This window comes from Chroicocephalus ridibundus, chromosome 8 (genome assembly GCF_963924245.1).
Source record: "Chroicocephalus ridibundus chromosome 8, bChrRid1.1, whole genome shotgun sequence".
NCBI lineage: Eukaryota > Metazoa > Chordata > Aves > Charadriiformes > Laridae > Chroicocephalus > Chroicocephalus ridibundus.
Window position 1 is genome coordinate 21,862,201 of NC_086291.1, and position 23,745 is coordinate 21,885,945.

The window sequence follows — 23,745 nt, forward strand, 5'->3', positions numbered from 1 at the left end:
ATTCAGCTGAAGGGATGTTTGGCAAGGCATAAGAAGTTCTGACAAGTTTTGTTTATCTCATATGAAGTAAAGCCATTGTTCAAAAGGCTAGGTATTTTTTAATTATATACACGTATATGTACATATAAGTATATACTTTTCCTTGAATGTTACTAACTCATAAACAAAATATTTTTCCCCTCAAAAATTTCAAAAAGTATTCATGTTTGGGCTGAGACCAAGCATGGGACACTACCATCTCAAAGATACATTTTTTAGCATAGCATGACTACATTGCAGAAGGGACTATAATTATAATCTTGACATTACCATAACGACCGTGGTTGCTATCAGGTGACAGGTATAATATAGATAATCAGTAGACAGTACAATAGCAATATTTAATGATGCATGAGATAGAAGAAAATTAATTCATGCCTTTAATTCAGCTCAGAGCCATCATTTGTTATATTTGTGTGTGACTTTCCTGTACATAACAGTTACAATGAACAGCAAAGAGTCAAGCAAGATATCTACTGCAGAATCCAGAGAGCTCACATTTACTCATCATATACAACGAATAATTTTTGTGTTCCTATTTATCTTTTTTTTAGCACGATAAGATAGTTCTACTGTCTTGTTTTATTACCATACAAAAAAAAAAAAAGCTGATAGCCACAGTGAGAGCTGTGAAAAGTGCCTTTGCCTTGAAATCAAACAGAAGTAGTAATGAGGCTGTTCTTTTGTTTTCCCATGTTGCAGTCTACCAACTCTCTCATTTAATCAGCCTGAGAGAAATAATGCCACAAATTGGAAAAAAACCCCAACTGATCTAGAGTAAAGGAAGATGCTCTATTGCATGAAAGAGGGACAAATATGCTCTATGGAGGAGCTAACATGGCTACACATTTCAAAACCTTCAAGATTTTACCACTACATTTATAAAAAAGCATTAATTGAAAGAGATTTTCTTATGGAAGAGGGCACTCCTGCAATGAAGCTATTCCAATAAATAGCAACCGATGAAATGCAACAGAAGAGAAAGGAGTAATACTCAAACATAGATATGAAGAAGTACTACTGATATCTTCACAATATTTCTGGTTATTACCTCTGTTCAAACCTTGCTGCTCCTGTCTCCACAGGTACAACACTGCTACAGCCATTTCACCGAGCCTTAGAATGAAAGATGCAAAGTTTATAAAGAATCACAGAAACAGTGTTTTACCAAATGACATCAAAGTCAGTGTCAGAGGCTCCAGGGTGAGAAGAAAGTGCCAGCACTACAGTACACTGAGGCAAGGCAGACAAAGGGGGCAGAAGGAAACAGAGAGGACATTTCACTGACACCTCAGCAGAACAAACATGAAGCAAAATTTGTGTAACTCTTTGCTATTGTTCAGTTCAACTTTGTCTCTCAAGAGCTCTCTTTCATAGTTTTCTCCTGCTGCTAATGCTCACTTTGTTGCTTTCAGACTAACATTGCACCTCCATCACATCATTAGCTTCAGAACAGATCGGGATGGATGCAGCTCTTGCCTGATGCATACCTGCATTTTTAATTCTGCCCTGAGACTGTCACAGGACAGGCAAAGGCTCCAGACAGCCTGAAGACATCCATTGGAAATTTACATCTGAGATGGCAGATACATAAAGCTATGAATAAAATAACAAAATATTGAAGATATCTCTTCCAGGTATGGTAGTTCCTGTTGTTTCTCCCCAAAGGACTGCACTTCTACTTTCCTCACCCAGCTGCTCTCTGAACTCTCAGGAAGAGAGGGAACAGAAAGCCCAAGTCCTGCTGCAGTAACAAAAATTTGGCCTTACTGAGAGGCCCAAGCTGCACAGATATTTTTCACAAATACTAATACCTTCTCTAAAGGCAACATCACAGGCAAACACCACCAGCGTGTCCATTCAGAAAGCGGCAAATGTGACAATAACCTACTGTATGGCTCTATGATGGCATTTTTCACCAGCAGCTGTTTCACTTTGTAGGGCTGCTCCTGAACACAAGGTGTCTTTGGTCTTAAGTAAAGCTTTTCCATAATAGCAGCTCTGTCTTTGTTCCTTGTACCTTGGTCCTTGAACCACGGGAGCTGGTTCTGCCCAGTGAGAATGAGAATATTTCTTTCTTCCTTTGTGTTTCTTTTATTATTAATACTAAATACAGGTTTCATCTGCTAACACTTCTAAAGCAGCAGGAAAACTTTTGAAGCAGAATCCTACAGAAGTATAGAAAAGAATGCTGAAAAATTTTGGCAGAGGCACATTTTTGTTATTCATTGTTTCAACCTGTCGTCTCACGAAGGCATAGTTCAGCATGCTGAAGCCTATGGTGCTACCCAGCTCCCTTGTTTAGCTTGAGCTCCCCCTCCAACGGGCAGTTTGCTTTCCTTAGGAACAACTCGCAAAAGCTTGGCTCTATACTTGTGATAAGCTTGCCGTGGGGTTGCAGGTTAGATATCCTATAGTTTGCCCTAAACACCAAACAGTTAACCTTCCTGGAGTGGTCATTATGTTTCTTCAGAAACCCAAAGCTTCAGGCCAGAAAGCAGCCACAAGTGGTTTTTCTTCAGGATTATTTTGTTTCCAGTTCTTTAATTTCATGAACACCTGTCTGGACTAGGTGTAGGGCAAAGACTGCACAGGAAGCCTTGCCATATTGAACTCATCACCAACAAACAAACGAGGTGGCCCACGCTCCTAAAGCAAAGCTATTTTCCATTAAGGTCATGTTTTCCAAGCCACGTTTTCCAAAAGAGATCATTAGATCACCTTGTATGGTAACAGATTGGTTTGAATACTTGCATTAGGGTGTGTATTCTGTAATGAGGTCACTTTTGATATTAATCATAATGAGCTCTACAGCTGCAGAGTTTTTTTTTCTCCAGCCTTCAAACTATTTGTGACTTTTTTCTATATTGCCCCTGGTTTTTACATAGCCTTAATCAAATGCAAGTATCTGTAAAGATAGACACAGCACTTGTCCGCTACTCTACACAGGAAAAAACCCACCTTCAAAACCTACTCAGTCTGGAGTAGAAATTTAACTATATGGGATTTCTCCCTCAGTTCTTTAGACTTAGTTTACATTTGTCTCCCAAAACTTACACTGCTCAAGGAGTCATGCCCTGATTAGCAGGATCAAGTACTTTTCCCTTAGTGAAGGAAATTACAGAAAATACTGAAGAAAGGGAAAAAGAAAGAAAGAAAATAGACTATTACCCTGGTAAAATGATGACAGTGCATGGGAAGGATTGACATAAAAGAGCAAAAAAAAGGTAGCTTTCTTAGAATTTAAACAGTCACGAGAAAAGCTATTTTCGCTGCCATTTGGGAAAGGGACTTCTGAATTTAAAGAATACTGCAATAATCTAGTTATGTGATTTAAGATGAAATAGAAAGCTAAAGTATATGTTGTCACTTTTTTCTTTAATGAAATGCTACACTTAAACGTCTTCATTTGAAAATAATCTGTATGTGGGTTTTTTTAAAAATAGCATCAATTTGGTAGTTAGAAAAAAAAGGTTCACAGCGTGCTTATGGCTGACTGAATCTGGAGGTTAGCTAAAATGCTATCCCTGCTTGTAAGTCCAGCAATGCTGTTGAATGCAGTCTCCATAAAGAACACTGATGCAACTCATTCCTTTAGTCTTTTTTGATTCCAAATGTTAAAAGAAAATTTGCTGGTGTATGGAAAGCTTTGTTAAAAGAAGAAGTTGAGAATTGCATCGTTTTATTTATTAAGAAAAGCATAGAATTCTGTTTCCTTACATATATAAAGAACCAAATAACTTGAGATGGTTTATTTCATCATAATCCCAGCCCTGCTTTGGCCTTCACACTTTTCCCTGTGTTGTTTCTCAGGATGTCACTGAAAGTGCCCCTGCCCTGCTATCTTTATCTCCTCGTGTCGTATTTTCCCAGCTTCGGTTTGCTGACTCTATGTTTTCACACACTTTTGTTTAGGGCAATGATTGTTCAGTTTTGGTGGAGGCCCGTATTATTGTAGACACCTGATTCCACAAAGCAGCTCAATGGCTTTGTACAACTATCTTAAATTAAGGGTAACTTCAAAAGATTTAATCCAAACTATAACTTCACATACACCTCTCCAAGCAATTCTCACAAATAACCATATTTTTGCCTTAGGGCGTTATTTGGAGGCATCACGATTTTACCTTCAAAAGGCAGGTCCCACATGTGTTTCAGCATGGGCAAACCACAAACTGAGTGGCAGATTTAGTTAGGCCATAATAAACCAAACGTCTGTTTTCAAGCCACACCAGTATAACTGGCCACAATTCATCCAGCCTATTACTAACTCCTAGCTGCTCTTGCTTCCAGAAGCCCTGAGAAAATAGCAAAGGAACCTATTGCACATGAACAACATGGCTGATCTGCACTACTGTATAATAAATCCAACGTTTTAATGAGATCAGACCCTCATCTAATAGATGGAAGCCAGCTGACCAGCCATTCCAGGAAGGGCAGCTTTAGGCCGTGCTCAGACAACTTGCTTGGCACAACACCAGAGCAACAGAGAACCTCGCCTGAATTGCTGACAGGATTTCCCACCATCTTCATTTACACCTCCTGAAAGATGGTTTGGTTGAGACGTTTTAAAGGACAATTGGCAACACATCCCTTCCATCTGTAAATTAGTTGAGCGTGACAGAAATTCATCATGAAGAAAAGTCACCATTAAACTAGCAGTGGACACATTTGAATCAGCTCTAAAAGTAAAGCACAGATGCCAAAAAACTCAGAGTCAGATCAGTTTTCTTAACCAAGAAGCAGTACCACAGAAGTTGAGCTAAGCTGAGCTTTCATCGCAACTTACCAAGAAGTATTTACAATGTGGAAATACAAAGAATATGGCTGTAGAACAAGGCATAAAGGACTTTTCTGAGCAGTAATTTCTCAGAGAAACTAATCTTAAGTTGAGACAATTACTCTTTCTTAATTACTTTAAATTAAAATTATTTTCTGCGTAATGCTATTTAGGTCACCTGAGTATATTAAAACAGTCAAAGATTTACAGTCAGATGTAATTACATCAAGGGATTCCAAGGGATTTCCAGCTGTTCTCTGGAATTAATGCATAGCATAAGGATAGCTGACTGGAGTTTTGTACATGATAGCATTTTTTATACATGTTTGCTTTTAAAACATAGTCCATATAAAATACAGGCATTTCAGATTTAACTTGCATGCTATTTTACAGGGGAAGAAGCCCAGAAGTTCCAGTTATCTGGTGTTTGGACACTGAATTCTGAAACAGGTTATTGCTTTAATTCCAGACTAATAAGTTCCATAGCCAAAACGAGGGTCGGATGTAGTCTAATTTTTTATTTTAAAGTTTGTTCTTTTGCTTATGGCCCCAGTACTGAGCTTTACCAACTGCCTTCAGTTCCTTTAGCCATGATGGGAAGTGGCGATGTGCATCCTTTTGTGGGTTCCAGCCTAAGGATTACTTTATAGCAGAACAGGGTCTTACCCCTGGGTGGCCCTTGGTTTAGCTTTATTTTGGCAGTGATCCAGAATATTTTCCAGAATTGGTACAGGTGTGGTTGGAACAGTTTTCCTTCTCCATTTGCTGCGCAAAGCTAGCAAAAGCACAGTTGCTGTGATTAGGATGAGAGATTACAACAAGGATATAGCGGCTTCTCCACTCTCCAAGATACGTGCACAGTGTTGATAAAATAAATCTTGCATATCTTGTATCTTCATGTTTCCTTGACAGCCCTCCCCATCCTTCTGATGCTGTCTCACAGTGGCACACTGTCTCTCACACTGCCTCCAAGATGGAAGAAGAAGCTCTCTGTAAGCCTCAAACTCTAGGAAACTTCTCTTACTTCTCCACAGGTCCTTGTAAGTGGCTAAAGTTGTTTTCAAAATGTTGATACATTTTCAGAATGTCAAGGTATTATTTTTTTTCCTTTTGAGGTCTTCGTTCCTTGTCTTTGCCAAATCCTGACCTCAAGAAAAATCTTTTCAGTAATGATGGTGAATTTTTTTATTTAGAAAAATAAAATATTGGTATGGGGATTTTAGATACATCATTGTACCACAGATGCCTAACAGCTCTTAGACTTGGGCAAAAATGAAATTCTGCCCTTCCTCTTAAAGCAATTTCTGTTGAAACTCAAACCCCATCAAATAAGGCAAGAGAAGTGTGGAGCATTACAAAATGTGGCCATAGGGCTTTTTATGTTATACGCATCGTGCTTGTCTCTTCCTTGTTATTGTCCCATCGTTCAAATATCCTCATAAGAGCTTCCAAGCTCGTATTAATTACCTGTCACCCAATGCAACAAACTATTCTTGTGAAGATCTTTCCTATGTTCTCATGTGTCCATTCTTCTTCTCAAGATAGCATATTTTAGGTGGTACTGCTAGTGGATGCCCACGGATTCAGAAAACAGCTACCTTCTTCCAGTCTTTTCTGCCAAAAGGCAAACAGAGCCCTAAGTATCGTCACCACAAGAACAACAGCAACTGCATTGGAAACAAGGCAGGAGGTGGTCAAGTAACAGAGTGGGAAACACAGGGATTTTAGGTCCATTTCTGGGAGGAATGAGGCTGCAGCACCCACCACCACAGTTTGTTTCCCTCGCCACCCTCCGTGCGAGGAGCTGTCGCCTTCCCAAATGCCACACAGAATCTGTCATTTTATATTTAGCAGAGGCTGTGAAATCGCACTTCAGCAATAACGTATTTAATAGAAACACAATAAACTGGTAACTGAACAGGTGACAGGTTAGATGGACAACACTGGTCTCCATATTGCATTGTATTGTATCAAGTGCATCACCACAGGCAGAGGCCTTTGTCTAAACAGGCCTTATATAAAGAGCTTTCAAAACAAAATACCTGAACCAGATCTCCACAAAGCTGTATGCGTTTTTAACAGTTTCCTCAGACAGCAACATCCAGAAGTTTGCCAGGGTAGAGCTGAAGGAGGGTCTTGTATGGAGCACAGAGATTAGGTAACCTGCGGGAAAGGAAGCCGTTCCTGGTGGATGTGTGTGTGTGCGTGTGTAATGAGACACTTGTCAGTTCTTCACGAGCAAACCTTGTGTTCAGAGAGCTTACTTCAAAGAATTACTTCAAATGCTGAAAGAATTACAAAGATTTTATACAAACAAACTTGCAGTAAGTCTCGAAAAGAGCTGTCTAGGTGCCTGACTCATATTGAAATCTTTAAAGCACAACAACAGTTACGTACGTTGCCATATTTACCAGTTATCCCAGATTTCTGGATTTGGCTGGAGTCCTGGCCGGCAGCCGGAGGCGGGCAGCTGCCGTGAGGGGAGCGGGGCTGAGGGAGGAGGGGGGGGGCCGCGCTGCGGATGAGCAGGAGACTCCCCACCCCAGCGCCCGTCCCGCCGCCCCGGGGAAGCCGCCGGGGCTGCCTGTCGGTGCGCTGAGAGAGGCAAAGAGCTGCGCGGGGTCAGTAAGGGGCAACAGGAGAATGTATAAAGGGGGGACCGGGCCTTGCGAAGGGGCGCGGCGGGCGGCTCGGCTCACCTCCCCGACGTGAGGTGGCCTGAGGGGACGCGGGTCTTCCCGCCCGCCTGCCGCGGGACGGGCCCGCGGGCGCCCCCAAGCGGCGGGGCGGATGGCCGCGGGCTGCGCGGGGGCCCTCGCCCGGCCGCGGCCCCTCAGCGCGGCACGGCGGCAACGCTGGCGCTGCCCACCGTCCCCCGGCGCCGCGGCAGCTGCGGGCAGGGCGGGGCGGCAGCGGCGGGGCCGGCGGCGGTGGCCGGGCGCGGGGCGGCGGCGGGGCCCTCGCCGCGGGGCAGGACGGAGCGTGCCGCCCGACGGAACTCCTCGCTGCGCCATGTGTAGAGCAAGGGGTTGAGGGCCGAGAGGGAGCAGAGCAGCAGCCAGCTGGCGGCCTGCAGCGCCGGCGGCGCCGGGCGCAGGAAGAAGCCCAGAAGGCTGACCCACACCAGGGGCTGGGTGCCCAGGAGGAAGACGCAGCAGAGCAGGAGGACGGAGACGCTGCTGAGGCGGCGCTGGGCCCGGCGCGGCGGCGGCGGGGCGGCGGGGAAGGGCAGCTGGTGGAGGAGGTGGAAGTTGAGGACGCTGACCCGCTTGGCGCTGCCCCGCACCCGCCGCACGATGCCGAGGTAGCAGTGGAGCAGCAGCGCGGTCTGGCCCAGCACGGCTAGGGCCAGGAGCAGGGCGGTGTAGCGAGAGCCGCCGTCCGTCTGCCGCGGGGGCGACTGCTGGGCAGAGCCCGGCGTCCAGAGCCCGGGCAGCAGCGGGACCAGGAGCAGGGCGAGGGCCCAGGAGAGCCCGATCATGCAGCCCGTGTGCCTCCGCTGGTAGAGGGCCTGGTACACGCTGGGCAGCTTGGTGATGAGCACGTACCTGTTGAAGGCCACCAGCAGGTGAGAGGCCAGGGAGACGGTGAGGCCGAGGCCGAGCAGCCCCCCTCGGAGCAGCCGGTACTCCGCCGAGCGCAGGGAGGAGGAGTTGGGAGGCAGCAGCCCCAGCACAGCCTCCTGGGGCATCCACAGGGCGCACACGCTGAGGTCCGCCGCACAGCCGTTCACAATGAAGGCATTGCTGGTTGTCTGCAGCTTCTTGAAGGAGAAGACTAAGTAGATGACCATCACATTGGATAAAGTCCCTGAGATAGCTAAGACCGCGTAGAGCAGCGACAGGAAGATGCGGGTCCCGGAGGAGTCCTCCCAGAGCAGCAGCAGAGGCGAGCTAGCACTCCAGGAAGAGGCGTTGGGCATCTCGCTGAATGCAGCTCAGTTTTGACTTCTCCCTGTAAATGCCATCCTTGTCCGGGTCAGAAGATCCTGCTGCAGGAGTCTCCCACCAAGCACAAGGGAGGACGTGCAGCTGAGAGACTCTAAGGCAGGTTTCAGTCATACAAGCTGCAAGGTCCGGGAAACGCAGTTGTCAGTAACAATGCAGAGAATGGCAATGTCCAAGGCAGGTAGGTGGCAAGAGATCCCACAGACTGTAGCTAGCGAAGGTGGGTCCATAGGGAGCAGATAGCTGTTGGCAGACCAGAGCGCAACTGAGGATTCTGTAGCTGTGAAAATGCCAAAAGCAGCAGCACCTTGCAATCAGCAGCAGAAACGGCAGCAACTGATACAAAGCTTTGCAGTTTCTCCTGTGCCACAGTACGTACACTGTATATCATTCCAGGAAGATTCAGCCCTTCCACTCTTCATGAATTATTCAGCAGATTTTCAACTTGTTAAATCCAGAAGAAGAAAAAAAAAAAAAAAACCCAAACCCTATCGTGCTCCAGGAATACTGCAACTACAGTCTGACTCTCTTCTCTTTGCCTTACCAGGTTCCTGCTTCTCACTCATTTACACAACTTTCATTTGCAGCAAGCTTTCAAACCAGTATCAGTCACTTCTGTCTGAAATACAATCCATTTACTGTAGAAACTCCTCTGCTAGGTACTCAAACTGATTTTTTTTTCTGATCTTATTTTTGTTAAGAGAAAGCGTACTATGCTTCTGCAATCTTGAAGTTAATTTTAGAACTGGTCTATAATAACAATATACTTTCCAAATTAAATTTTTCAAACATGATAGATACACAGATCCCTAGTAAGACAGTACTTCATATTTGAGGAAGCTGGTCTTCAATCTACATATTCTATGTTTCTTCATAAAAGTCAGCCTGTTTCAGCCTGCAGGAAATCCTGCATCACCAACCTGCCGGAGGTGAATATTGGTGTCAGTAAGTACACAGATAAAACAGAATCAGCATAGTGTTTGAAATGGTCTCGCACCAAAATTAATTCAGAGTTTCCGCAGAGGTGAATGACAGGTTCTTAGGCAGACTAAAAGCTGGTTGAAGATTAAGACTTAACAGTCCCTTCCCAAATGGAGAAGAGTTAGTGGGATTCTCCCAGGAACTCTACAGTGCTTTACTCAATCAGGGACAAAATATTAACTCTCCTTACCTGGAAAAGATTTAATAAGGAACTGAGAAAAAGAACTTATATTTCCTCTCAAAAGCTTTCCAGAAAAGGAATGCTGATTAATTTTGTGGTGACTTTAGGAGAAAAACTGCTTTTAAAGGTTGGTTATATGTGGGCTATAGAAGTAAGCAATCTCAGCTTGTAAGGTATGGCTTGTATATTGATCAGACACCTTTATACAGTGTTCTTAGATACTGTTAAACTCGCGATGCTAACAAATGACAATACCAAAACAATATATTAGGATGTAATTACAGTTACAATATAAATTGTTTAAGATAATGAAGTTAATTTGTGTGGCTCAATGGATTATTTTGTTGCAACATAGCACATCTTTTATTTGACAGAAGGGATGATGTTTGCAAATGACAGGACTATTGATCCAAATGTGGATTTGTTACAAATATGATTATCTATGTTCTTTTTTAATTAATTAGATTGCTCATGTACTTAAGGTTAAAGGCATACCTGAGTGATTTACTTGATCAGGCCCTTAATTACCATATTTTTTGCCTGCTGCACTTTACAGTGTAGATCTAATCAAGTGTCAAACCTTTTGAGGCCTTTCATTGTTTAGCTGTCAGTAGAGAACAGTTATTATAGAAACTAAAATCCTCCTCTTTCTGCAGTACTGTAATTGAAAAATATTCTCTAAATCTGTAACAAGAAATATCTCCCTCACCAAAAAGCTTCATAAAGAATACTTTAAAGAGATGATTAACAATTTCATAAGGCATTAGCCCCAGAATCACAGGCCCAGTAGAGACCTCTAGATCTATTTAATCCATCCTTACATGTTTATCAAACCGCTTTTTAAAGATCTCATGTGCTACAGCTTGTTCTTCCAAAACAAGGATATATACTTCTATATGAAGCAACAGAAATGGTAAAGTTCAAGGATAAATGAACAGAGAATATAAAACAAGTTTCAGAGTATTTCTTAAAAACTACAAGATTCTAAAGACCTCCCTGGTCTTTTCACTGTCCCCAGATTTGTTGTTGTTAAGAAACTGTTACTGAATACTGGCTACATTTATCATTCATTTTTAAGAACAATAAGTTGTACATTAGCTGGCATTTACTGTATTTCATATAATAAATCAAAATTAAGTCTAGAAAAAGGCTAAGGGAGAGGCTGATGCCTCCGTACTAGAAACTTTTTGATTAGCTGTTCTTCCTTTATATTTACTCCACACATCCAAATCAACATCCCTTAATTTTCTGAATCTAGTGGCAGAAGGCTTTTATTGTGTTTCTAGATTAGACTGGCACTAGAATTTGGGAAACTTCTAAAGCATCCACTCTATTCCTGGCTTTGCCATTCCTTTACAGTGGCTGTGTAACGGTTACGTACTGTCCTTATTGTCTTTTGCAGTACAGACTAATCTGACAGGAATATCAAGCACCGTGGATAAAAAATCATGCAACAGAACAAATTTGCTGAAAATCAGCAGCCGAGTTAGATAATGTTAGAACCATTTGTGACTAGTTTTTAATTGAAGGAAGGCTAAAAAGCTAAATGAAAGCATGATATTTTAGGTTCTTATGCACAAAGACCCTGCTGTTAATGAGATTAAGAAACCTGTTGCACATGCAAAAAAGTACAAGGAGGTTAGCTAGGAAGATCAGTTATAAAAGGTACCTGTCATACTAATGTCTTTTTGCAACGTCATCTTATTTATAAATACATTACGTGCTTTAGAAGTGAAGAGCTATTCTTCAGTTGGAGATCTAATCATATTAGTTTACATCAAAAGATCCAAGAAAGAAAAGCCAAGAACAAGGAAGCTGGTTGATACAAGCGTTTTATTATCAATTAGCTGTATGTATATGTGTATATATATATCTACATTTCAAAATTACAGAATATTTTATTAAGGAAAGCTATTTATAACAAAGTACATGACAAAATTCTTTATAAGAGGTAGAATTACCTTACCATTAATCTATAATTCATATACAGTATATTGTATATATGTGCACACACTTATGCTACTTCGTGTGTGTATATGTTACATATACACAGTTATGAAAAAAGTACAGTATTGCATGTAAATTTTATTCAGTGATTTATATAGCTGCTCTCAGTATTGCTTATTAACACTTTCAGTACAACTTTCCATAGCAATTTGTGATCCAATCTTCTAAAAAAATAGCGTGGCACTTTATCTTAAGTTGTAAAGCAAATACAGGGCATTCACAGGTCTTCAGGGACAAAGACTGACAATTCAACCAAATTTTATTTTCAAGTTTCCGTAGATATCGGAAAAACTCATAGGTAACAAATCTGTTTTGTTTTTGTCTTCTAAATTAGCGTCAAATTAAGTCCTCACAGCTGCTTACATTTTTTGCGGAGTTCTGGAAATTTTACACATCATCTCTAGTACTTCACTGTAATACCACTTCACTCCAAGTCTCATTCCTAACCACACCTGATTAAACTATACATTAAAGAGCATCCTTACTACTGACAAAAACATTCTGTGATACAGGAGGTTACCTTAGCTGTATGCTTAACAATAGTTTTCAAATTAAAAAGTTTATGAAGCATTCAATTCGTAAGTAAAATTTTAATATACTTCCAACATTTACTTTCATATGTTTTGCTAATGAAACTGTACACATGCTGCCAAATATAGGTTAAAAACATGTAAGTGTGCAGCACTGCCAAATTCATTGTACATACACATTCTTAAACGATCTGCCTTCATTTTTGCAGTATATATTGCATAGCAAAATTTAACATTCTACATTGAAAAAAGTTAAAACATTCCTTTAAGACAAGTTGAAAGAAAGCCTTAATTGTACAACTGAATCATTGGATAAATTACTTCATCTTTGCAATGGAAGATGTAAGTTACATTACATCTCAACAAATATTTTCCTTTTTTTTTTATTTTCATAGTGTTTCCGTATGAAACATTAGCAGCTGAAAGTGGAAAGCAGACTATGCATCAAGAGATTTCAGTTGATAGTGTGGTAACTAATCTCTCACTAGTTAGACTTCCATTAAGTTACCAGAAGACCAATTAGTGAAAAAGTAATTACATTAGGCTTTTAGCAATAATGATGGACCCATAAAACAAGAAAAACATCTTGTTCATAAAAAAATTTTCATCTTTAATAAACACGTAAAAATTCTTTAAAATACACATTTTTGTAGCAAAGAAGTGAACAGTACTAAATTAAAATATACTCTAATCTTTACATAATTTTTATATATATTGCTTACCAAAATATTCTCTTAATACATCTTTTAACACTGTACACAAGTTAATAAATGTCTTAATGAAACTCATTAGAAATATACTCAAGCTGTCTCAGCATTAAAAAGTTAAATCTGTATATAACATGGGGCAAAATAATTTCCATAAATTCAACATCAGTGCATCTGCAGTAGTCATTAACAAGAGATTTCTGCCTGTTAAGAAGTCTCCTCTTGATGTTAAGGTTTTCATATGTCTTGTATTGAAGATTCCTCCTCTGAGTGAGCAGCTTCCTTCCTTAAGTTCTCCTCCTTCATGAAGGACTTCAATTTTAAGATCTGAACAGGTTTCACCAAAGCAGCAAGGCTTTAGTACTGAACATGCTCAGATTGAAGGGACTGTGCAGAGAAGAAAAACTGATTAATCCCTGGGGAGGTTATACTTGTATATAATATGCATTTTGAACTTAAAGATAAGTTAGAGGAAGGACAGGAAGAAGAAAAATAAATAGAGAGTTGGATCTGAATCTCTACATAGGTAAAATCGAATAAAATAGAAGAAATTAAAAAAACTGGATACAGTGAAGTCCATCAACTTTCCTGTATCAACACTTACTTTTCCAAACCAAATTCTAGAGATTAGTGAAGAGAGCGTGTTGGGTTTGGGGTTTTTTTGGTAACAAGAAAATGTTCTGAGTTACAAACACCACCTTAAAACAATACCTTAAAAATGTGTTGGAAAAACATACAATTGCAGTTACTATAATTGAATTGTTTCCATTTATCCTGAATGAGAATCAAAGTGCTACTGTAAAAAATACAGCATACTTTAGACGTTGATTCAGGTAATGACAGAGGAAACATATATGGTGTAGCTAATTACTAAGAAAAAAGCTACAGCAATACAATTATGCACATGAATAAGTTTATGTATGATTACTAAAACCAGATGAAAATGAAGCACTGCAAATAGTTCATCTGGATTAGCAAGCAGTCAGTATAATTAAGAGGAAAGCATAACCCGGTCTAGTCTATTTATTTACATTTCTGGTTCTATGGAAGTCTACAGGTTTATTATGAAGTAATTAATCCATTTAGAGAGCATCCAAACATTTTTTTACCTCCTATACAGATGTAACGTATAGGAAGTCATCCTGATGAATAAAAAGCCTTAACTGAGAGCGCTCTTCGCTGTACTAGTATGGTTATAAACAAATAGCAAATAAAAAAGCCAAACCATATTTTAAAACTGCATGAATTCATCACAATTAGAACTACCGGAGAACAACGTGAATCCCAAGAAAGCTCAGAACTTTGGAATCTTCTCTTCCATTTTCCCACTATTCCTAACTACTCACTATAGAAATGCTCTTTGGCATCCACAGTGAAACCTATTAGTAGAAGTGCATAAAAGATCTATAAATCTTTAGAGCTGTAACTAATATCACAAACCCACTTTTTGTCTACGTCTTAACTCTCAGTGTGTATTTCCAAAGTTGTCTTTTAAATGCATTTTCGCATCCTGAAGATCTGAGACCATCTGGATACTCTTGCCAAGGTTAAAAAAGAAGTGCTGTCAGCGTATAAAGATTTGAATGCCACTGACTAAAAACGGTCTGGTTTTAGTAGTGAACAGATTCAACATAAAAAGTATCATTTAATAGAATATACTGTAAAACTAAACAGATGTAACAAGTATTTTTTCATTATAGGCTCAGAATCACCATGGAATAAACAATCAGAGAAGCTTATTTTTCCTCACTCCATTCTCTAATAATCATTCTGGATTATTAGCTTTGGTGAGAGCATTTGTCAAGCTATTTATTACATGTGTAAGAGTGAGGCAGAAGGATAGTCCTTCATTAACGAGCACTTGAAACTTCTGCTCTCTTAATGAATCTCAAAGCTTTGTCTTTTTCAGAAGTGTATTTTAACAATTAGAAAGATGGTTACACTTAACTAGAGCAGAATTTGAAATGGCTTCTTCAAAACTGAATTCCAAGTAAAGCTGATTAACAAACATAAAAAAAGTGCATGAAATTTAATTATATACTCTCATATGTGGTAAGTAGAATAGATTACTTTAAGCTTGGACAGATGAAAGATGACCAGAAAGCACCAAACGCTTTTGTTGATCTTGGGAACAGCATTAGTTGACAAAGAACTACAAACAGCAGCCCTTTACTTAGCAGACAGTAGTAACCAGGAATTGTACATCATAATTAAAATAAATAAACAAGCAAACCATAAATTAGAGATTCTGAAGTTAAAATTGTTAGGAATCCAAGTTACAAAAATACAGAAAAAAAATTAATGGCAACATATACAAAAGAACAAACATCCATGCTGCACAGATTGCTTGGAAACAAGATAACATGTTTTGCTAATTTTCATTACAGATGGGTCAGCAGGGTTTATTTTCTTTATTTTCAAATTGAGAAATATGTTTTTCCAGTATGTTCCCACCCTCACCATAGCTCTGCTTCACATAGCAATGATTTCTTCCTAACATTTCAAAGCCTTTTCTGAATACAGGGAACAATTAAATTAAGCAGCAATTTTTCCAGATTAAGATTAATTGCTGTGACTTCCCATAAAGTTCCTATTACTAAAAACATGGTAATAGCCATAACAACTGAACTGTTGTAAAGTTTACAGACTAATTTTTGAGTTTGAAAAATTAAATTTTAGCTGGGGATTGTTGAGGTTTGGTGTGGGTTTTTTTGGGTTTTTTTTTTTTTTTTTTTTTTTTTGCTTTTGCAGTTATTTGTGCCCTAAAATCTCTTCACATTGTCCAAAGTGATTGACTGTAATATTTCAAAGCCTGTAATTGTCATTTACTGTGGTGGTTTTTTTTTAATCTTTTGAAGAGTTTTCTATTTTAAAATTTACATTCCTACCTCCCATTTGTAGTGACTCAAAGTATGGCCTATGATTCTGAAAGCTTTATTAAAAACAAAAAGCCCCAATCCACCTTTACAAGTTATATGCTGGTATTTAACAAAATCTTATTTAAAATAGAGGTAAAAATAGAAGGAAAAAACCCAAAGAAAACTGACTGCTGAATTGCAGTGATGTGAGCATGAAATCAGTTAATTGAGTAGAATTCTCAATGTGTACTCCTACAGTGGTCCCATGCAGTGTCAAGCATGGCATTTTATACCCAGGTATCAGACATTTAAACAAAGAACTAAGATAGCTTCGCTACTGTTAATAACATCTAGTGAAGTTCATGCTGAAGCAACTGCTTAGATCACTATCATCTTTCTTCTTCAATAGGACTCGTATAAAGCCTCCTGGAAAAGAAAATAAGGCACAGATCCATCGAGGCACTAGAACCCCATTGATGTGCATTCAACTTCAGGACCAAATCCGCTGTGAGTTAACTTTTAAGAGGGAACAACCCTATAGCATTTAGGGATATTTCTTAGGACTTGAACATGTGCTTTTTCCAGATAACTGAAAAAAGTAATTTAAATTTTTTGAATTGTGCATCAGCTCTCCCAAAACGTTGTTGTAAGAGGAGGATTGCAGCAGGCAAGAATTACTGTGAATACACAAGATCCACTAAAATAAATCAGCATATAGAAAATGCATACGCACTTGAAGAGATCCTTTGAGTCCACTAAATTTACAGATCAGTAAGATGCACTAGTGTTTGTCTCTCTTTTGCAAAGGCTGTCCTATATTCATTAATGGTAAGTTCTTATTAAGAAGAACTATTCTACAAGCATAAAGATCATGTATATGAATTTTAAAATACTGCTACACTTCTCAATTTTTTGAAATTTTTCCATCTTGCCAGTTTCCATGACAGCTATAGAAGCAAAAGGTGACTCATCTTAAGACTACCCAGTTACATATTCTTCAATAAAAATACATTTTAAAGAGTGATATTTGGATTTATAACTACTGTAAGAACAAAGTAAAAATCTTATTGTGATACCTTCAATGTGATTATACTCAATAAGAATATTTCTGAAAATTATAATTGCAAAAGATTCTGTTTAATCAAAACATCAAATGTGTAACATTTGCAAATAAAATATTTATTCTATTTGGCTAGAATGGCAAGTTGTCTATTCCATGAAAATCAAGCTTTTCTTCTAGTTCATCAGCATGAACATGATAAAAAGGAAGTGGATGATAAGCTTACATTGATGAAGGACAAAAAACAGGGAAAAATATACGGGCTGATAACAACAGGAAGTCACAGTCATGGTTATTTTGGGTTTGTTTTAAATTGAATGTGGGACAATAGTATAAATAAATTATTTTTTAGATGTTTCATTACAAAACAGAAAAAAAAAAAAAGAGTATTGAATAACTCTCTTCCATACCGGGCAAAAAAAAAAATAAAAAAAAATGATGTACTTGCATTGCATAAAAATGAAGTTCCCAATTTCCTCACTAGTGAGATAAAAGAACATTAATTAGAACTGAAAATTTTCTGTCCTAACCATGTTAAAATGCTCCTGCACCACTCATGTTGATAGTTAACAAACGTAGAAAGTGAAATAAGAGTGATACGGTGATTTTCTAAAATAGAGTACCTATGCGATTACAGATGGTTAGCTCGGTACCTAACTCGGGTTAAGTGAGATTCTGCTAACAAAAAGAGGAGGAACGTAATTCCTATCATTTGAGTTCTTATAAGTTAAATGAATAAATGTAAAGACCAGTATATGTAATAGACTTCTGTCACTATCTGATGTGCTCCAATTAGAAAAAAGCGCAATGTAATATAAACACTAATTGCAACAAGACTAAGATTGGTCTGACAAGACTTGTAAGTAATTTCAGTATCTAAAGCAGTGAAGTAGCTTGATGCTACTCCATATTTTGCTCATCAGCTTAAGACCACTGATGAATATCACCAAAAGCAAAACAGCTGGACGTTAGTGGTTGAAGTGGTAAGATAAAAAGTCATTGGTTAACTGCCTTCTAAGAACATGGTCCTTAGTTTTTAACATGTTATATTTTCATTCAACCTTTTAAGTTGTTTGAGGAAATGTGCTGATTGTTTCTGTAATGGTTTGTATTATCATTTGGTACTCTTGTAACTTTTGGCCTATTGTGAACAATGTCACCTTATTTTCATGACTGAGTCACATTACAGTTATAAAGGCATTTCTCCCCTTAGGGCTCTGCATGTAGGTTTACATATTTATGCACAATATGCAGCTGTAACTAGAATATGGAAAAAACCTAAGAATTGCTGCTGGCAGCATATCCTTTACAGAGGGTACAATCGAAAAGAACGGGAATGGATTGACCTAAAGAATTATTGTTCAAATACGTTAAATATGAGACAATATTGAAGGTAAGAAATGAAAAAAAAAAATCAGACACTTTACCACTTAGTTATTCAGATGAGTGATTCCTCTCTACCATTGTTGGTGTATTAACTTTGGTTCCAGTATACTCAACTGGAGCCCCTGTCAGTCCTGCTGAGGACTGAACTTCTGTGAGCATGTTGGATAAAAGACTGGGAACACGTAAAAAGGCTGACTTTCCAGAACCATCAGAATTCATGAAAAAATGAAAGTCTCGTAGATGTGCCTCAAGTCAAACATCCTCAGCTTGCTATACAGCTCATCTCTACACCTGGAGGAATTAAACCAAATTAGTTACTTAAACTAAGCCAGTTCTCTTGTTCTAGAACTGGTTTCATCATAAGAAAACTGGGATGGTTTCTATATCCCACTTGAGAAAAATCTCAATTATATATAGTTTACCTCAATCCCATGTAGCAGGTAAACACACAGCCAAATTAAAGAGGTAAAACAACTTCAAAAAACTGAAAGGATGTGGCAATATTCAAGAAGCCTCTTGCAAATAAGTTACTGCTGATGTTTAAAGTATAGTTTAAACTCAAATTTAAACTCAATGGAGAACACTCAACGATCATGGAATATTAACATTTATTTCCAGGTAAGTTGTAGTGGGTAAGAAGCTAAATGTACTTTCAAACAGTCAGAAAGCATCAAGTATTTTTTGAAGAGTTGCTTTAGGTCAAGCACATCCCAGCACAGTTACTCTACTCCTTTTCCAGTTGAAGCATCCATTGAATTTATGAGAATACAGAATCAAACTCCTTCAACTAACTCAATTTTCAATGTACTTTGTATGCTAGTTAGGTTTCAGTCACATATACAATTTAATTCCACAATGGAACAATGAGAATTTATTTCCTACTGTCATCTGTCCTCAAGAAAGTGCAGTTCATACTCCCAAGCTATAAATGTGTGGCTTTTGAACTGTATGTGGTACAACCTGGTCTAGTGGAAGGTGTCCCTGCCTATGGCAGGGGGGTTGGAACTAGATGATCTTTAAGGTCCCTTCCAACCCTGACAATTCTATGACATACTAGCTGTTAAGGAGAGGCTAGATGCCCCACTTCTTGAGGAAACAGAGAACACAATGCATGAATCATCTTCTGGCTGACATCCTCGTTACATGCAATGTGGGTACTAGCTGTTTTCAGACAGGGGACTCGCCACACTCAAAGAGACAGTAGCACTTATAGCACTAAAACTTTCTTTATACTGAAACAATTTACCAGTGGAAGGCAACAGAAAAGAAAGGTGTCATGTTCTGCAGTTTATTTTATACAAAGCTAATTTTATTTCTAGCAACTATAAAAATAAATATCTGAAGTGTGAGTACTACTAAACAGAGGCTGACAAGTTCAATTAATTGTAGGCAATATATTCTATTAAGAACACTGCGCTAATTTTTATAATTAGTAGGATAGCAAATCTTGTTTTTATAGTGGTAGTATATATAGTTGGTTTTTTTCCCTAAAATAGCTGAAGTTATTTCTGATTTCATAACTGCAGTTTCTCTAGTCTCTCTTCTCTGCATATAGAATCACTTTCAAGTTAAATTAATTTATCTGTGCATCCTCTTTATACAGACTCTTTCATACAGAAAAAGGGCACAAAATAAGCCCAAGGCAGCAAAGTTGCTGAGGAATAACAGCTAAAATGTTGAGACCATCGGAAATATCTTGTTCTAAAATACTTTTCACATTTGGTGTTAGAAAAGGACTAGGTTTCAAGTCAAATGGACTCATCTTTCAAATTAGACCTATTTTTAAGACTATTGTATCTTCCATTTACTATGATACACACAAAGGCTTCTTTAATTCTGTTACTGCATGAACATTAAGATACATAATAAACTTATAAACTATGTTATGGATAATTTGAAATGAAAAAAACCTAAAGGGTAAGGTGGTCCATAAAAAAAGGTATCAGAAAAGGTGTTAATTCAAGTTCAGGAGTAATTTATTTTCATGAACCCTCCATGATCTAGATGCTTGAAAGGAAAAAAAAAAAAAAGCAGCTGAAATGAGAATTACTTAAAAAAGTAAGAGACAAAGGTGCTGTTCAGAAACATTAAAGGAAGTCAGAGAATCATGCTGGGTTAAGATTTTTTTTTGCGACAGCTTTGCTTGCAGAAGCAAGGAAGATATGCATTGGTCAGATGCCTGAAAGTGCTGTTGTGACTATGAACTTACAGGAATTGATTGACTCTGGTATCATGCTGGAGGAGTTGTAAGGCCCATAAAGGAAGTTTGATGCGTACTCATCTGTCACGGCGCTGTGAAAACTGGTTTGGCTGCTCAGGTTGTTGCCACTACTGCTGTTTCTGTTGTATAAGTTGTTGTTCAGTTCATGGTTATTTCTGTGAGGCAGCTGCAAGCTGCCATTCAAGTGGCTGGAGATTTGGCTTACAGAAAAACCTGTCCTAGAGGACAATGATGTCATTTTGCTCTCATCATCATCTGAAGCAGCATACAGGTTCCCTAGAGAACTGGCTAGTCTGGAGTTTATGGAAACGCTGAATAGAAAACACATGCGGGGGAAAAAAAAATACACACAAGGTATGTACAGATATATACAAAAAAATAACAGACAATTCAGAAGACATTAGGTGAATAATGTAGACCATTGTGAAATAATTTGTGTTTGCACACAGGTTCATATTCTAGCTCTCAAATAATGAAAACCAGAATTCTTTGTCAGGAGTTCACAAACTTGGTTTATTCAAAGCATTACCATGGCCAGCTTTCACCTCTGTCAAACCATATGCACGTGTAGGAGATTGTGTTAAAAGCTTTAGGCAGTGGCTGATATACATTGAAGTACTTTGTGTACATGTAGCAGTTTAAGAACTCCTCTTCTGTTTCTTGAAATCAGTAACATGATACAGAAGTCTTCAAGTAATCAAGAAGTAATATGATAAAATTTGAGAATAAAAATAGGGTGTCCTGAAATATCTCTTTAAATTAGTTATTTTCTTCAAGTAAATATTTATGCCCAGAAGTTATTAAAAATGCATCAATCAGTCTAAGTTTCATTTAACATCCATAATTACTTAGTACAGTAGTAATAATGGAATTAAATTGCAATAAATCAAGAGTTCATAAAAATCATATTCATTAGCACTTGGTATTCTTCTGAGATTAATCGTATATAGACTTGTGGGAATACTTGCAAAACTTCTATAAACTCAGATGAGTTTAAAAAAAACCCAAACCAACCTGAGCACTGTAGTACTGTTTCTGACTTGATACAATTCCACCAAAACTCGCATACCACTAGTATGGGTTTGGGGTTTTGTTTGTTGTTTGAATCTGCCAGCAACTACAGTTTGGCTAGTGGAACAGCAAATCACTTTGTAAGTAAATTTAAGCCTTACATCCAAGAACAGCAAGCACTTCATAGACTGCGTATGTGTTGAAAACCACTGTAGTCCATAGTAAGTATTTGTACCAAAATGAGAAGAAAAAAAACCCCAACCTTTTAAGATTAGAGCCTGAGGATGTGGCAATTCTGCTTATTCTTTCTGCAGATGGTGAGTTAACTGCCATCACTTTGGAGGCCTTCAGAGGAGACATGGATCCTTCTGTGCTGCCTGAAGTATTCAGTCTAAAAGGAGTGCAGAGTTTTAGTGAGAAGCAAGATTTTTATAATTGAAATATACATCTCAGAAACACATACAGTCTTTCAATACATACACATCTTTTAAAAAGTGGGAATTCTCAAGTCTGAGTACTGAGAACTCAAGAGGAAAAACTCAACAGTTTGCCTGTTTTCAAATATCTGTTCAAAAATCTTTTCAAATATCCCACTCCCAAGTTTTTCCCTTGCTGTACCATATTAGCAAGTTACAGGCTACTTTTTTCCTTGATAATTTGTGAAGACTAAGTGTCCATTTTGTATCAAATTTATTGTAAATTTGATTATAAATTTTAAATTTTGTAAATTTGACAAAGAATACTTTTTGCGCTTATAAAGCAAGTATGAGTAGGAAAAACCAACGCTGTAGCTTTCATGAGAACATCATCATAGTTTCCAAATGACAGCAAGAACATTTTTACCAAGTTGCACAAAACATACAGTTCTTTCTAGGGTGGGAATCTTAATGACCAAATTCTTCATATTTTGGTAGTGAGCTGTAAGTATGGTACACTGGACTACTCAAAAATGTTAGCATTATAGCTGTTCATATTAATTTATTAAAAATGAATAAATGAATGGCCTCACAGTAGTATGAAATTCTCTCCATCCTTAGACCAGAGGACATAATCATGATCAGCTCTTAAAGGATGAAAGACCTTGAGTACAAGCTACAGGCACAGAAGGAATGACATTAAGCAGAAATATTCCACACCAAGAAAGGGTAAACAGACATGCCCAAGGTTAGCCACCTGGAGTAATCCATCTCAAACATCCAGGTTGTCACAAAACTGAAGATAATGTGTTCTTTGCAATATTAATACTTTATAATGACAGATATTTTATCTTTCATGTTGTATTTTAGATGCAATGGGGTAAAGGATGCAATGGTTACAAAACCAAAAGACTCAATTCTGCCGTTCCTATAACTCTTAAAATTAAGTCAATTTTGATGCTGTGTTTTTATTTTCTTTTGAGGGGGTACTGTCAGTACTGATGTGAGATTAATACAGATCAGAAATGGAATAAACATTTAGAAAATGAGAAGAAACGACTGGCTTTGTTGGCTCCACAGAAAGTTCTGAATAAAGCATGTAGTAAAGTGTACAGTGAGGACCCAGTATTAAAATATGAAAGGTACTAAAACTCTGTATTTATCTGGTACCTCTTCCAAAAAAAAAAAAAAAAAATAAAGAGCACTGATTGCATCCACTAAGCAATACCTCTAGTTCATCTGCTAAAACACACAGGACAAAAATTGTGATACGCAGGCAATATGTGGCCAATTTAGACTTTTGAGACAAGTATTTAATTTTACAGAGATAAAGTGGTTATGCCTTAACTAGTCATCCTTCATTGCATAAGAGTTAACTAGTCATCCTTCATTGCATAATAGCACAGATATTAGAAAATGTCACTGAGGAAGTGACTTGTATGTGCTAATTATTTATTAAGAAGAATTCAAGGTATCCCTGAAGTAGAGCTGTAACCCTCTGTCCCTTAGATTTATTTTTTCCCCCTGTTTGAAGGTGTTTAGAAATGTTTTTCAGAAGTCTGAAATTGCTAATCAATTGATGTGATAAGTATAATTCAAAACACTGAAAATTTAAGACCCA

At 38.2% G+C, this 23,745-nt stretch overlaps 2 protein-coding genes across 6 annotated transcripts in view; both read right to left on the bottom strand.

Moving 5' to 3' along the window:
- Positions 1 to 244: 244 nt before the first annotated feature.
- On the bottom strand, positions 245 to 9,126 carry GPR88 (G protein-coupled receptor 88). The gene has a single exon (XM_063344941.1). It carries the CDS (start codon positions 8,739 to 8,741, stop codon positions 7,653 to 7,655), a length of 1,089 nt encoding a protein of 362 aa, XP_063201011.1. The 5' UTR covers positions 8,742 to 9,126; the 3' UTR covers positions 245 to 7,652.
- Positions 9,127 to 11,783: 2,657 nt separating this feature from the next.
- Positions 11,784 to 23,745, bottom strand: part of CDC14A (cell division cycle 14A) — a 63,804-nt gene continuing 51,842 nt past the window's right edge. For 4 of the 5 annotated variants that reach the window (XM_063344430.1, XM_063344427.1, XM_063344425.1 and 1 more), the window contains 3 exons: positions 21,971 to 22,099; positions 20,686 to 21,008; positions 11,784 to 13,559 (listed from right to left, as the gene is read on the bottom strand). In XM_063344430.1, coding sequence (XP_063200500.1) covers positions 13,546 to 13,559; positions 20,686 to 21,008; positions 21,971 to 22,099 — 466 coding nt within the window. In that variant the 3' untranslated portion in view covers positions 11,784 to 13,545. The remainder of the gene's footprint in view (positions 13,560 to 20,685; positions 21,009 to 21,970; positions 22,100 to 23,745) is intronic. The other variant, XM_063344429.1, reaches the window with a different exon arrangement.